Source organism: Botryllus schlosseri, chromosome 7 (assembly GCF_051294905.1).
Source record: "Botryllus schlosseri isolate E-star chromosome 7, Bs_hap1, whole genome shotgun sequence".
Classification (NCBI taxonomy): domain Eukaryota; kingdom Metazoa; phylum Chordata; class Ascidiacea; order Stolidobranchia; family Styelidae; genus Botryllus; species Botryllus schlosseri.
In genome coordinates this window covers 2,167,815-2,182,407 of record NC_137242.1, presented here as the reverse complement: position 1 = coordinate 2,182,407, position 14,593 = coordinate 2,167,815, and the positions used below count along the sequence as shown (strand labels likewise).

Here is a 14,593-nt window from a genome sequence, read left to right as displayed (position 1 = left end):
TTTGTCAGGAAACTGATTCGTATCTGGCTATTCGCATCGACTATAAAACGTACACTGCCATGATATGTACTTGATGTTCATTTTCTCAAGAATACATGGCATTCCGTCATAAAAAGCGATAACTGAACATATGGGTAGAACATCGACGCATATGAGTGGATATTTCAGGTGGTAAAGGGGCGGAAAGATATGTATCACCTTCATTACCGGCGTATGACATGTTCCATCCCTTAGAAATACGTGAAAACATCGTTCCCGCCCCAACAGTTCCATTCAATAATCTACCTTCAAAAATAGTATTGTAATACAGTCTTCCACGGGCCTGGCAGATGTTCACATGAAATAGATCTTGAAATACATCTCTACGTTAGACACACGAGATACGTCATGGCCGTAACTATGCGGCATCAGTTTAGTCATTGTGTAACTCCAACAACTGGACGTAGACTTTATCTGTAAAACGTACAGTATCCATCGCACCTTGCAAGATGGTCATTTGGACAGGTTATCTCGCCAAGGATCGTCATCTGCTTTTCAATAGGTTACTGTAATGCAATTGCTCCTCGCATTAATGCACACAGGGGCTATTCAGGAATAACATTTTATCGAACTCCGGGGGATTCATTGATTACATTGCTAGGTGGCCTAAAAAACTCTGCACACCAAATTTGGCTCGATTCCCACTTGTAGGTGTGAACGCACACGAGTTTGAAAATTTTGAATTTATTGAAAAAAAAAAAGGTTCAACTATTACTGTCAATCCCATGAAATTGTAAAGTTGTCTAATTTGCTTTGTATCGTTTTTGCAGACAACTCGACAATTTTATGGGGTTGAAAGTAAAATTGAAATTTTTCTGTAATCGATACAAAACATTTTTTTAACATCTATCAATTGGAATCGACCCAAATTTGATGTGCAGCGTTTTTTAGGCAACCTGCCAGTTTAATAAAGGAATCCTTATAATCCGGAATAAAGGTTTTTATAAACAACTCACAACTCTAATACAAAAGGGCTGTGCTATGTTAAGCAAACACTTACGGGTCACATATTATATCATTAACAGTCTTGACAATAATCCTGTCGAGTAGTAATGTTGGTAATATGTATGCATATTAAATTCTTCAGTTTCAATACCACTTCAATTAAGAACTTAGACACGACTGTCATAGGAATTCAAAGCATTCGCAATATCACCAGCAGTTCAGTCTTTTAGCAAGACATCATAACTTGCTAATTGTCATCTAAGAATGAGCTTCACGTAACTTTCCTCGAGTCCAACTTCTACGTTCTACCTACATCGTCACTAATACATGCAGCAAACACAACAACAGAATGTAAAGCGCGAAGCGACCGAACGCGGAATGGCTTGCGACTTTCTTGGGCTCTTTGTCTGGAACAAAAGCGTGTGTAAACAGGGGAGTAAACAAGAATACGTTATTAAAGCAAATTAGACTGAAATTAGAACTATATAGCTACTCTGTTTTTTTTTAAATTAGATTAGAATTAGAATTTCTGAATTGGTGAGCACAAGAATATAGCAATTGTCTGTACAGCAAGCTTGGCTCGTTTCGCACTATAAAGTAGCATGTCCAGTAAACCAGAAATTATATTACTTTAGTTATACAGTTTTTCATCAAGCAGGTTGCTATGAGATACATCGACACACGATAAAGTACATATGCTAAAATGCGTATATATAATCATAATATCAGATCGTTACGGCATAGATTAACATAAAAACGTAATTATGTACTTACCAACAGCATATTTTTGGCTCAAATCCGGATAGGTTTCTTTAATATAAAGCTTCACGACATCAGAAAACTCATACTGGAACGGTCTGTACCCGAGTTCCTTCATTGCCAAGCGTTGATTTTGATAATGCGAAACATTCATCTTCAAAACCTGAAATACAACGGTTCCATATAGGTGTATAGGAAGAGAGAGAAAAATTGATTGATTCGTCCAACCGTGAAGAAAATAACATTGACACATGAAACAATAACAACATAAACTTAACGGCGTAGGAGGGAGTGTAATCGATATGACTCTGGGAAGGGTGAACTGGTCTGATAACACCCTGCATTTAACAATTACAGATATCGTTTATAAATTTGGTTGCAGTTGGTTGGGATCATGTAGGTCAGGGGTGTCAAACTCAACTGGCTTCGCGAGCCGGATTCAAACCTTCAAATCGCCCGCGGGCCGGACCAGTCAAATGGTCCCAACATGCTACCACAAAATCTACACCCTTGCTTTTCCCTTGAATACTTTATCATCAATCCTATCCTACGGATCACAGGGTTATATTCTAGCAACACCTCTATTAGCAAACAACGGAATTTTGGAAAATATTTTAAGATTTTTCGGCTGAATTAATTTATTAATCGCTAAAATACTGACTCTAACGACGGAATAAGTTGGCAAGTGTCTATGCTTCCTTTGCTTTAGTCCTAATCTGGCATTAACTCTGCGTACACGCTGTGAGGAATACAACAGATTCAACTGTCAACGCGGACATTAGAATTTGATCCTTTATTATTAAATCGCGATTAGCGTTTCTATGTCTATCTTTGGCATTTTGAGTCAAAAGTGACACAGTAGTGCGACCGAATGTATTTTAACTGTACTTTTTGTTTATTATATTATCCATGCGACCTGCATATAACAGTTTCGCTTTGGCTTTTTCGCTTTTCTGATTAATTACTTTTTGATTCATTTTTCCATAAAAATCTGAACTCAGTGTCACGGAATTGAAAGTCAGCGTCACCAATTTGTTCCTGATCGTGACTACCGCTGTAAAATGATCAATTGATCATAATGTGGCCGATGATCTTGACATTTGCTGCCTTGCGGGAAGTATTTCTTACTATAAGATTTCAAGATTTGTTAGCAATGTGCTGGATAACACAGGCATTTTACAATCTACTCAGAATTGCTTCGCCGGCCGTATGTTTGACACCCCTGATGTAGGTGTAGGCTCATATATTTCATTTACTATGGAAGCTGTTCAAGAATAACTTTTCCTGGGTTCCGGGGATTCATTAATTGAATTGTTAGGTTACCTAACAAACACTACACACCAAATTTGCCTCGTGGAGGCACAGGAATTTGAAACTTGTTAATTTATTATTAAAAAAATAACGACTTTATTTCAAATTTTATTGTCAACACCAAGAAATTGTCAAGTTGTCTAAAAGAACCATGCCTAACAATTCTTGCTCACTTTCAATACAACCGGTGGAAGCGAAAATATTTGTGTTTACTTCATTTCGAATACAGTATTCAATGGTATCAGAAACATCGTGCAGTCAAGCTAAATTTACATTAGGAGGAAATATGCATACAATCATTCTTACCTCGGTTCTAGTGAGAAGAGGTTCGCAAAGAATTACGGGTCTCAGGAGCCAGAAAATCAGTTCCATCAAAAACCCGATGTAATATATCACAGTCATCGGCAGACTATACCGTGGCACGGTCTTTCCAAGGCCGTAGAATAAAGGCTTCAGGAAATCGTAGGTTTTTATTGGATTTCCATCCGATATGAAGTAAGCTTTACCAGCCTAAATAAAATATAAAGAGAGGTATACAAATATGAGTTTTCTGCACAAGTACTTGCAATTGATATGGTGCATCATTATAATTACAAGTAGTGTGATTATTTTTTGATCTAAAAACGAAAAATGTAGCTCTAAAATTTTTGACACTTTGAGATTTAAATTATTTTTGGTAAAATTTGGAGTTAGGAGAACTGATGTAGTTAAGGTACCCAATATTGTATGAAGATTCCAAATTTATTGCAGTACAACTATAGATTTTACTAGCGATTTTAATGAGGGGCGGACAGGGTACTAACTATGTTCGCTCCGCTGCAGAAACGTATGAATACCGTGTATACTCAAGCTCATAAGCACGAGAGTGACAAATGACAAGCTTGGCTCGTTTCGCACTATACAGTTCTCCAATGGCATTTTCTTATAAATCATATACTAGATTAGAATTACAATTAGAGCAAAGAAACATTTCACAATTTGATAAGAATTAAATTACCATCATTTCGCTGTAATTAGTCAAATTAGACAACTATAGAATTCCAATTCCAATTCTCATTCTGATTATAATCTAATTTGGAAATAAAAATTGGGTAGCTATAATTGTAATTTTATTATAACCCGAAAAGAAAGCTGTGTGGCTATATTTGTAATTCCAGTATAATTTGAAAAAAAAAACTTGTAGCTGCAATTATAGTTCTAATCTAATTTGGAAGTAATTGTGTAGCTATAATTGTAATTCGAGTATAGCTTGGAATTAAAACTTTGTAGCTGCAATTATAATTATAATCTAACTTGGAGATAATTGTGTAGCTATAATTGTATTCTAGTATAATCTGGAGAAAATAAAATTGTAGCTACAATATTAATTCTAATCTAATTTGAAAATAGTTCTGTAATTATAATTGTAGCAAAGTATAATTTGGAAAAATGATTTGTAGCTGCAATTATAATTCTAATCTAATTTGGAAATAATCGTGTAGTTATAATTGTAATTCTAGTTGTTTGGTAAATAATCGTGTTATAGCTCTAATTGTAATTCTAGTATGATTCGGAAAAAAATACTTTGTAGCTGCAATTCTAATTCTAATCTAACTTGGAAATAATTGTGTAGCTATAATTGTAATTCTGGTATAATTTGGAGAACAAATTTGTAGCTGCAATTCTAATTCTAATCTAATTTCGAAATAATTCTGCAGGTATAATTGTAACAAAGTATAATTTGGAAAAATCATTCGTAGCTTCAATAACAATTCTAATCTAATTTGAAATAATTGCGTAGCTATAATTGTGATTCTAATCTAATTGGGAAGTAATTGTGTAGCTATAATCGTTCTAATGTAATTTGCAAAGGCTGAAAATGATCCAGATGTCAAAGTCTGCTTACAGCGATCCTTCCTGTAGCTTCAGACAGCGCTGGCAGTGCAAGGAGATGAGCCTGCGTCAAATTGTTCACGTGCGTCCAATCCAAGCGCGCGTTGCCGACTTGAAAAATCACAATGCCCTTTCTGATGAATCCCTGTCGCGCGAAGATAAAGCTATATTTAATCGACTTTATAATTTTGATTTATATCGTGCAATAATTAATGATCTTACCGCGACTCGATGAATGTGCTTACGTTCTTGCGGTCCATATATTCCAGCTGAGCGCAGGCAGCAAGTGCGCAACAGCCTGCCGCCTACAAGGAAACAAGTTCACAATTAGATGGTCATCTGATTCGAACCAGATTCCAAAAACTAGAAAAGGATTCGACTTACAAATACAAAGTTTTTTTTTTAATTAGATTAAAATTACAATTATAGCTACACAATTTCTCACATTAGATTAGAATTAGAATTACTGCATTCGCGAAAACTTGGACATCGAATCAAGTTTCGGTAATATCAAATCATGATGGTCAATTCTTACGGGCATGAGAATAGCAAAATGTCTGTACAGCAAGATTGCCTCGTTTCGCACTACGCAGCTATCCTGTAACATTTACAGGAAAGCCAGAAATTAGGTTGGATTTAGAATGAGAGCATGGAAACATTTTGCAAATTAGATTAGAATTAGAATAAGAATTAGTCTAATTAGTCTAATTCAGTGGTTCTTAACCTTGTCTCCAGCGCCCCCACGGGGCGATTTGGATTTTAAAGGGGGCGGAAACGCTCAGGGGCGAAATGTCGGGCGCTGGGCTCAGGGGGGCGGTATGGGGGCGCTAAAGAAAAATGGACCCGCAGTAGAAGGTGTAGTAAGGACGTATGATTTTATCGTAGAACAATAGTTCTATATATCCCAGAATTCTCATTGCAAACTAATATATATCGACAAAATCTGTCAAATCACAGCGCTTCTCGTTGCGCTCATCGCGAAACATCCACCAACGACGTTTCCATGAATGCAGTGGTTTATTTTAATTCATGTAAAATGAATTTGACTCCTTCCTATCTTTTCATTGTGTGTTTTGAATTGATGAAAATATTTAAAAACTGATACCTATACTGATCGCTCTGGGTATGGTATCCTGCAGCGCACTGCGTGTCGAAATCGAAAAGGCGCTGTACTGTACAACTTTTGATAGTGATGCCCTTTGCACATTGAAGATGTTTCGATGCTTTTTGGCCAAAATGATTAACTAAATATACTTGTGTTTGAGAGCTACAAAATTAAATCGTCCGAATATTTCTTTATCGTATCATAAAGGATAATACTGCTTCATGCAATACTAAATTTAATATGAGCAAATCTCTACCAAATTCTCAGTTGATTTAGTAGTCACACAAAGCAATAAAACAACACCCATTACAAATAACTTCCCCGTACTGCCGCCAATCGCAGAGGAGAATTCGGGATGTGTACGCTACATCGATATCGAACCAAATGCTATGAGCCAGTGGGCCTTACCCGATGGTTGTTGAAACAAACTGGATTTGATTTCGAAAATATAGCACATACAATTACATCGTTAATTAGCCGAGTGGTCTAATAGTGAAGTCCCAACCTGATACCGGGATTCGACCACTAACCCATTGTTTTTTACTACAGTCCTTAAAGTAGGGGGCGCCAGACCCAGACAATTTTTAAAATGGAGCGCTGGAGAAAAAAAGGTTAAGAACTACTGGTCTAATTGGTAGGGCAAATTTTTGCAGGTTTTGCAAATTTTTCACAGATTCCGGCAGCTTCCTAAATACTCAAAATATATCTAGCATGATGTTTTAAGCTGTTTGGAGGAATTTAATAGTGCAACTTTTTGCAACTTTTTCTATTTTATCATGCTCATGCAAGTTCTTAGTGCAACGTTTATCAAGAATTGCGCAAAATGTAAGAAGTAATTTTAAAAACATGCTATAAAACTATTTCTCTCTTTGATTTGCGTAACAAATAGCTATGCGGTGGTTGAGCCGCATCCCAATGTGATCTATGCGACGCAAAGGCTTGCAAGCGAGAAATAGGAAATGCAGGAGCTGATAGCGAAATGCTGCCATGCAGGATTGAAACCTAAGAACATCAAGTGTATCCATGATCGGTTGAACAGAGACGAACAAAAAACGAAACAAGCAGATATCCCGCAAAGCTTAAACTGTTGGGTTACACAACGGCACCTTTCGAGTATCTCACACCCTAACGATTCTAAAGAACCATAAACGCACTAATTACCTACTAAACCTACTAATTAGCAAGAATTATCTAGTTATCCAAGTCTGATTCGAACTATAGTTCGAAAGAATGGAAAAAAAATCATGTTTGGAAATATCAGTAATTTCTTTAATACAATAATATATATAATAATCTAATAATACTGTATATCACAATATATTCAAATCACTCCGAATAGTTTCGACTAACACTCATCAGCGTTAATCGCCAGTAACTGGAAGACATTTCAAAAGATAAGCTTTGTCTATCAACAGTCGTATCACCAAACAAGATCAAGCACATATCTTAAAGATACCACTCTGGTATAGGGAAGCTATTGTTCCACACGTGGAAAATCATGCATCCGCTCTCTTGTAGGCCTTACCGGCTATCTCTGTACCATTCGCGGCCAAGATGAGTTTATCAGCCTCTTGCTTTGAGCGTGAATAGTAGTCGAACATCTGCAAAACATTTTCCGTGTACTCGTGCAATGGAACATAGCCAATAGCGAACTTGCTTCCAAGAAAACCCCGGGATCAAATGGCTATACCGAATTATTTGCCCAGTACACTATTTGTTAAAGCTCTAAAGCAGGGGTGGCAAACATGCGGCCGTAGCAGGAAATTTGCGCGGCCGACACGTAATTCAATTTGTAAGCGATGGCGGCTATCAACATGCAAATTTAATTTGACTCCCGAATGTTCGAGTTCATTTTAATTAATCTTGATATTTTCTTCGCGCGATGCGCGATTCAATGCAACTATCTATTTTGATTTTACGACAGTAGCGCTCTTTGCAATCTGAGCCCCACAGTGCAGATGGGAACAACAGAGAAAAAGATGCGCCCCATATAGAAATACCAACTTAGAATCGTGTGCTCATCACGAAAGAAATTTGTTTCCGGTGTACGTTTGGGCGATTCCAAAACCTTTCCACTATACCGGCAATCCTGATGGGAGGTCAAGAAATAACAGCCTGCAACTAATGGCATGACTAACAACAATTGTCCTACCCGAAGATGCATCATTTATAACTTGCCCTAAATTTTCGAAAATATCCCTCCATCAACTCTACGGGTCAATCTGATCACATGGGCTGAGAAACGATGAATATTTGATAGTAATATGTGAAACCACTAATATTAAAGTGACGAAATTCAGTCTGGAAAAATTCTCGCGCATGGCGCGACTACGACGGATCTCAGTAACAACTATTACTAATACAACCACTCTCGATTTCGGTGAGTATATTAAGCGGACATGAAAAGGTAGATTGGTCCGGAGTTCTCCGGAAATGGACATGGACAGTTTGACATTGGTCCAGACGCATTACGGCTATGTCCTGGAATGCAACCGTGAGCTACATAAGTAATCGAAATGCGGCCGTGAATATAGCATAAGGTTGACCACCCCTGGGCCCTGGCTAAGAGTGTACTTACCTCCGATGGGGCAGCGTAAGGCACTGTTTCATCGCCGTTTATGATTGGCGACAGTCCGAACACGACGTTGTAGGAGCTGGTGTAAATAAGTTTCGACACTGCAGACTCTTGGCAAGCTGTGGACGAGAATTTGCGGTGAATCTACTATGAATCCTTCCCTATACGTCGGGGTTTATTTGAATATACGGCAAAGATAACTTATGAACGAGAATCGTAGTTGCGACAGTGTTGGGATGACTCGAGTCATGACTTGTCTCGAGTCAAACTCGAGTCATCTTTTTCGTATGACTTGACTTTACTTGACTCGAGTCAGTTTGCAAAAATGACTTGACTTGACTTGACTCGGCGCTTCAAAAATGTCAATTGGCTCGTGACTCTTAGCAAAATTTACGAGTCAATTTCAAGTCATCAAGTAAACGGTGTCGATTAAATCACTGTATCTTGTGTATGTTCGGGTTGTTTGCGATACGCCAATGTCACTTGTGAGGGCAACCAGTCATTCAATGATTGTAAATTGACCGCAAACGAAACGATCACAGCATACGTTGTCTTAGTAAAAGATGAATCAAATAGAAACGTATTTTTATTTCTGCTTACATTACGCAGTCCTCAGCTTTACCAACTCTCTTGCATAATCTAAATCGAACGAACATAGATCATGCGTTTATATATTCTCGCGGATGTGTAGATGGGTAGTGCACTGTACCATATCAATTTGCTTCAACTTCTCAAGGCTTCGTATTCGGTCCTCCATTTTGGTTGATATTAACAGACTGTAGCATGTAGCTATACGCATTTACTCACGCATTTACTAGCAGCTTCAAATGTGCTTGAGCGATACAACGCCTTTTTGGATGTATATTTAACTTTATATTCGTTATTTGATTAAAACTATATGGCCATTTAATCTGTCTTTCACCCTGTTACCAAACTGTAATGTCTTTGCATCATCACTCATACTTCGAAAATTCGAAAATGACTTGACTTGACTTGACTCGACTTGACTCGAGTCATCTTAAAAAATCGAGTGACTTGACTTGACTCGAGTCACCTTCGAAAATCGATTGACTTGACTTGACTCGAGTCAAAATGTGCAAGGACTCAAGATGACTCGAGTTGTGACTTGATCTAAACACTGAGTTGCGATACTATTTTACACTGTGGAAGCCTTCAAACCCTTGATTGGCCAATGACCACATCGCAGCATGCGAAACAGATAGTACAAATCTACGATGTTTACTGAAAATAGAATAACATGTTTCTGAAGTCATGATCAACCCACATCACAGTGACAAAGTGTAAAGAAATCGGTATGGTTACCAAAGTATCTTCAATGCGATGAAGAACGGGCTTCATATTCTTTGTTGACGCATAAAAGGTACATATTTGAACTTTAACATCTTGCATACTGGTATTGCGTCACAATGAACGATACTCGAACACTCGACTGGACCCAAAGCATAATACGTGATTCAGAATCGATTCACTCAGATATTCGATTTTTTCCAGCCCCAGTAAGGACGGGGGGATATTTTGAGTATTTTCGAATCGCGATATCCACCAAATTTCCAGTCAGAGCCACGCTATCCGACGCGAGCTCCGCTTTCTCGATGTCATTTCACAAATGCGGCTGATTTCAAAGCGTGACTCACCCTTTATAACGTTTTCCGTTCCGACAACGTTAACGTCGTAAGTTTTCCACCTGTCAAGCTGTAAAATTCAAACAGCGGATTGATTAATTCATTATCCAAATTTTCGCGTGTTAAGTAATTCTTATTATAATCTAATCCTTTTAATTTTAAATGTGTTAATATAATTCAATTTTGGAAGCTGAAAGTTTTATACAGTAACTCTGGATACCAGTCAACCGCGTATTCTATACCTGATCTTTCCCGGTCATCCCAAACGAAGCGACATGAAAAACACAGTCGACTCGCTTGCATGCTTCTAATAATGCTTCGTAGTCGCAAACATCGCCCTTGCAGCAACAATAATATGTCCTTGAAGACATGCTCGATACTGAAATGTTATTGAGTACCTACCTTGACAAACACAAGCGATTTAGTCAAACTTTTCTCGATTTTAGATGGAATTTGCAGGTCGAACAGAGTCACGTGGCCGCCCAACTCGTGAATGGCAGTAGCGAGTTCATAACCAAAGTACCCGCATCCACCGGTGACGAGAAAACGCAGAATTCGACTGAAAAGGGATAGTTTTCCTTTTCTATGAAGTATTGGCATTGGCACTACAATATTGTTGACTAATATAACAGGTCATATAATGAATTGGCAGAACAATAACTGCAGAAGTTGCAAAACTAGATAATTTCGATCTAGTTGAAAATAATTAGTTCTAGTTCTAGTTGTAGTTGCTAGTTTTGAAAAATGAGTAGATCTAGTTCTAGTTTTGAAAAATGAGTAGCTTTAGTTCTAGTTCTGGTTGCGAATTTTGAAAAATTAGTAGTTCTAACTCTAGTTCTAGCTAGTTGCAAATTTTAAAAAATGAGCAGTTCTAGCTAGTTGCTAATTTTGAAAAAAAAATAGTAGTTCTAGTTCTAGTGGCGAGTTTTGAAAAATGAGTAGTTCTAGTTTTGGATAGTTGCTGATTTAAAAAAAAATAGGTAGTTCCAATTCTTGTTCTAGCTGCGAATTAAAAAAAAGTATAGTTTCGGGTCTAGCTGCGAGTTCTGAAAATTGAGTATTTTTAGTTCTAGTTCTAGGTCAGTGGTTCTTAACCTTTTTCATACCGTTACCCCAAGAAGAAAATGACCGGATGCAATTCCCCCTTTTCAAAAAAATAGCAAATTACAGCCTTCACTCATAGTGACGCCATAATGTAAACTGAAATGCCTTTTAAAAATATCAAGTCAGTGGGTAGGCTGATGGTGGTTTTTAGTTATCCAATGGTCACATCTAGGAAAAGGGGAGGATAATAGACAGCATCTCATGCAATTGGAAATCGCAAACTTATTTTGATACTTCGTTTTGATCGATACCATTGCAGAAAATCCTATTTCACAGCAACAAGTTGAAGGAAATTCAATCAGACAGTTCAATGCCATTATGACAAAGATTCGACGAAGAAGGTTATTCATTTGGAAGGCGAACCCAAAAGGTTCCAATATCTTCCCCTCGTTTCTTCGGAGGCATTTTGATGATGTCAGACTTAATTTTTCTGACTAGACTAGATCACTACACTTTTCAACACTAATAACTATATTTCTATACGATAGTTTTATTGCATTATAGGTGTAAAACTTTCAATTTTCCAGCATGCGTAACAATATATGATCCGCACTACTACAAAATAAATTGGACTTACCTAGCACTATACTAAACTATATTCGACTCTGCTATTCATAATCACTATTGGTTCTGATTACTATGATATCACAGCAGACATGGTGTGTTGAGTGAAACGGAATATATAGCCTACAAGCTGGCTAAAATATAAGTAAGCCTACATTCATATTTACGTTTGAAAAGATTTCAGTGCAGCGGTATAAGTTTATAAGAATTATGTCAATTTGAATTACCCCCCGAAAATTGGTAAATTACCCCTTTGGGAGTAATTACGCCCATGTTAAGAACCACTGTTCTAGGTGCTAATTTTCAAAAATGAGTAGTTCTTATTTTTAGTTCGAGTTGCTAATTTTGAAAATAGGTATGGTTCCAGTTCTAGTAGCGAGTTTTGAAAATTGAGTAAGTTAAGTCGAGTCGTCAAAATAAACCGTGGTTACTCATTTTAATATTTCAAGGCAGCATAAGGTAGCGCAAATGAGAACTGTAGTATTAACGCGCTGACCGCACTTAATAGCATAATAGCATGCTATACCTGTGTCCGTTCGTTCCCTTTTTGAAGACCAATTTCGCAGGCACCTCGTCCAGGCGTATGTTTAAACGTTCTAGCACAGCCTCTCTCGACATAGCTGCCCGCAACTACACGGGTTATCTATTACTGTTCCAAAAGTGAAGTGTTTAGCCGTCAATCACAGTCAAAGAGCGTCGTTCATTAGATGCTGTTCAGTGACAGAAAATGCTGATACGCGCTATAGGACTTCATGCATGATGCAAGAGGCACGGATTTACTTTGTGCGGAAAAGCTTGCTTGCTAAATATTCATGGTTTTTCGACTGTATTAGGCTGGTTGCAATCGAGTATACCTGAGTGATTCGGATTTGAATCGAGTGTTCGTTTATAACTCATTACTATAGAGATTTTCTATAACTAAAAATAGGAAGATTTGGGCCTAAAAAATCAAAATTTTGACATCTTTTGACCTTAGAAAACTCAATTTTGACAAAATTTTGACCTCACGTATGCAAAATTCGGTGTTTTCACACATAATGTGAGAATTGTACTACTTATCTCCATTTCTGGTTCGATCCGCCTGTCCTTACGAAGTAGTTCGGCCTGAAAAAAACTTTTTTGACATAAAAACCAACAGGTTTTTACATGAAAAAACTTTATTTTAACGAAATCTGGACCCATGAAGAATTCCTGTAGTTACATCCCACATTATGCTAGAAACAACTGAAATTTGTTCCTTTACAACGAAAGATACTTTCCTACAATCTCGGATAGAAAATGTGCGTCCTTGCCAAGTAGCTTGGCAAGAATGGAGAAATAACGTTCAACAGCAGCAGGCTGCAAAAATTCTTCGACTTTGTCAACAATTTTGACAATTTTTTGACCTAACGCTACAATTTTGACAAAATTTTGACTTATTTTGACATGTCAGATAGAATCGTCCTACTGATTACGATATCATGGCAGTATGGAATATGGATTATGATGAAAGACCAAATATATTACCTTTTATGCAACCACAAAGAGTACAATGCCAGTACTACTTAACATGATTAAAGATTATTTCATTGCACTATGTGAAATGCTGTGAGTTCATCACGACTTCACGGATATGTCATTTTCACTAACGTGCGTATAGTACGGCTGTTTCGTATGCTGCGATACGGTCAATTGAGGTCTCAAGGCTTGCACAGAGGAAAATAGTATCAAAACTATAGTTCTCATGGTTAAATTAAGTCGTAGTTGCAAGGAGCGTGTATAATTTCTATACTATAACTCGTTATACAACAATCACTTCAACTAACTGCAGGGCAGAAACTACAATTCAACGTTTGTAGAATTCCTCATATACAGTTAAACCAAACTATGTGTATATCTTGAAATACAACAAAGCAAATAAATTCATTACGGATTATTGATATACAATGTTATTACCAATTGACTACTAGCTGCTGTCGATTACCCCTGACGAAAATATTCGGTTTCATTTCAATACCTATATATTATTCAATTGTATATTAAACCTCTGTACCTCCAAGAAACTCGTCTAATTCCAGTATATATATTCAAGTAAATGAAGCCTGTAACATCATACGCAGTCCCATAAACCATATTGAATATTTGTTGATTATTATCAATCCTAGATTATGCGAAAAGCTTAATCCGATTCATGCCTGCTCTAACGTCACAGTAATGAGCTTTATAACTTAATCTCCTGTTCGCTTTAACGGCACTATTCCTTAGAATCTAGCGCAGCGATCACGCTGTGATATGATTGCATACTGGACGATATATACCCGCATCTTCGCCAACTACTGTGCCAGACAATTAATCAATAATAAAAGCCGATCATTTATGGTATCCACAGTTCAATGAAGAAACACGCGCTGTCTCATCAATCGTAATACTCTGTAATTTCAGTAGCGAATGTAACTGCAGGTTATAATTATTGGTACCAGGATGATCGCTCATTTCCTACCGCCGGATCAAGCATCAATTGACTAAGGGTGATATTAATTGTTGAATGCCAATGGTAAATGAATGATCGAATCGGAATATAGTCTTAATTGGTTATATTCCATAGTCCTAGGGCGGAGATGCGGAATGATGCTTTGCTCTTTCTGTTTCTGCTTGAGCTCAAAAGTCTTAGCGAGAAGATTGCGTATTTTCACCCGT

The 14,593-nt window shown here is 37.3% G+C and overlaps 1 protein-coding gene across 1 annotated transcript; it reads right to left on the bottom strand.

The window, feature by feature from the left end:
- Positions 1 to 60: 60 nt before the first annotated feature.
- Positions 61 to 14,366, bottom strand: LOC145442268 (short-chain dehydrogenase/reductase family 42E member 1-like). Its single transcript, XM_080320172.1, has 11 exons — positions 12,444 to 14,366; positions 10,652 to 10,808; positions 10,492 to 10,587; positions 10,262 to 10,319; positions 8,610 to 8,725; positions 7,557 to 7,632; positions 5,149 to 5,231; positions 4,940 to 5,071; positions 3,361 to 3,564; positions 1,759 to 1,906; positions 61 to 1,391 (listed from the first exon to the last, which is right to left on the bottom strand). The coding sequence occupies exons 1-11, from the start codon at positions 12,533 to 12,535 to the stop codon at positions 1,294 to 1,296; spliced, it is 1,260 nt and encodes a 419-aa protein (XP_080176298.1). The 5' UTR covers positions 12,536 to 14,366; the 3' UTR covers positions 61 to 1,293.
- Positions 14,367 to 14,593: the final 227 nt, after the last annotated feature.

What these genes read in the sequence shown, in the direction of transcription:
- LOC145442268 (XM_080320172.1), bottom strand. Translation starts at nt 12,535, where the DNA reads ATGTCGAGAGAGGCTGTGCTAGAACGTTTAAACATACGCCTGGACGAG. An exon ending in AATCGCTTGTGTTTGTCAAG is followed by an intron (nt 10,588 to 10,651) that starts GTAGGTACTCAA and finishes TGTTGCTGCAAG; the next exon opens with GGCGATGTTTGCGACTACGA. An exon ending in CTTACGCTGCCCCATCGGAG is followed by an intron (nt 7,633 to 8,609) that starts GTAAGTACACTC and finishes AATGTTTTGCAG; the next exon opens with ATGTTCGACTACTATTCACG.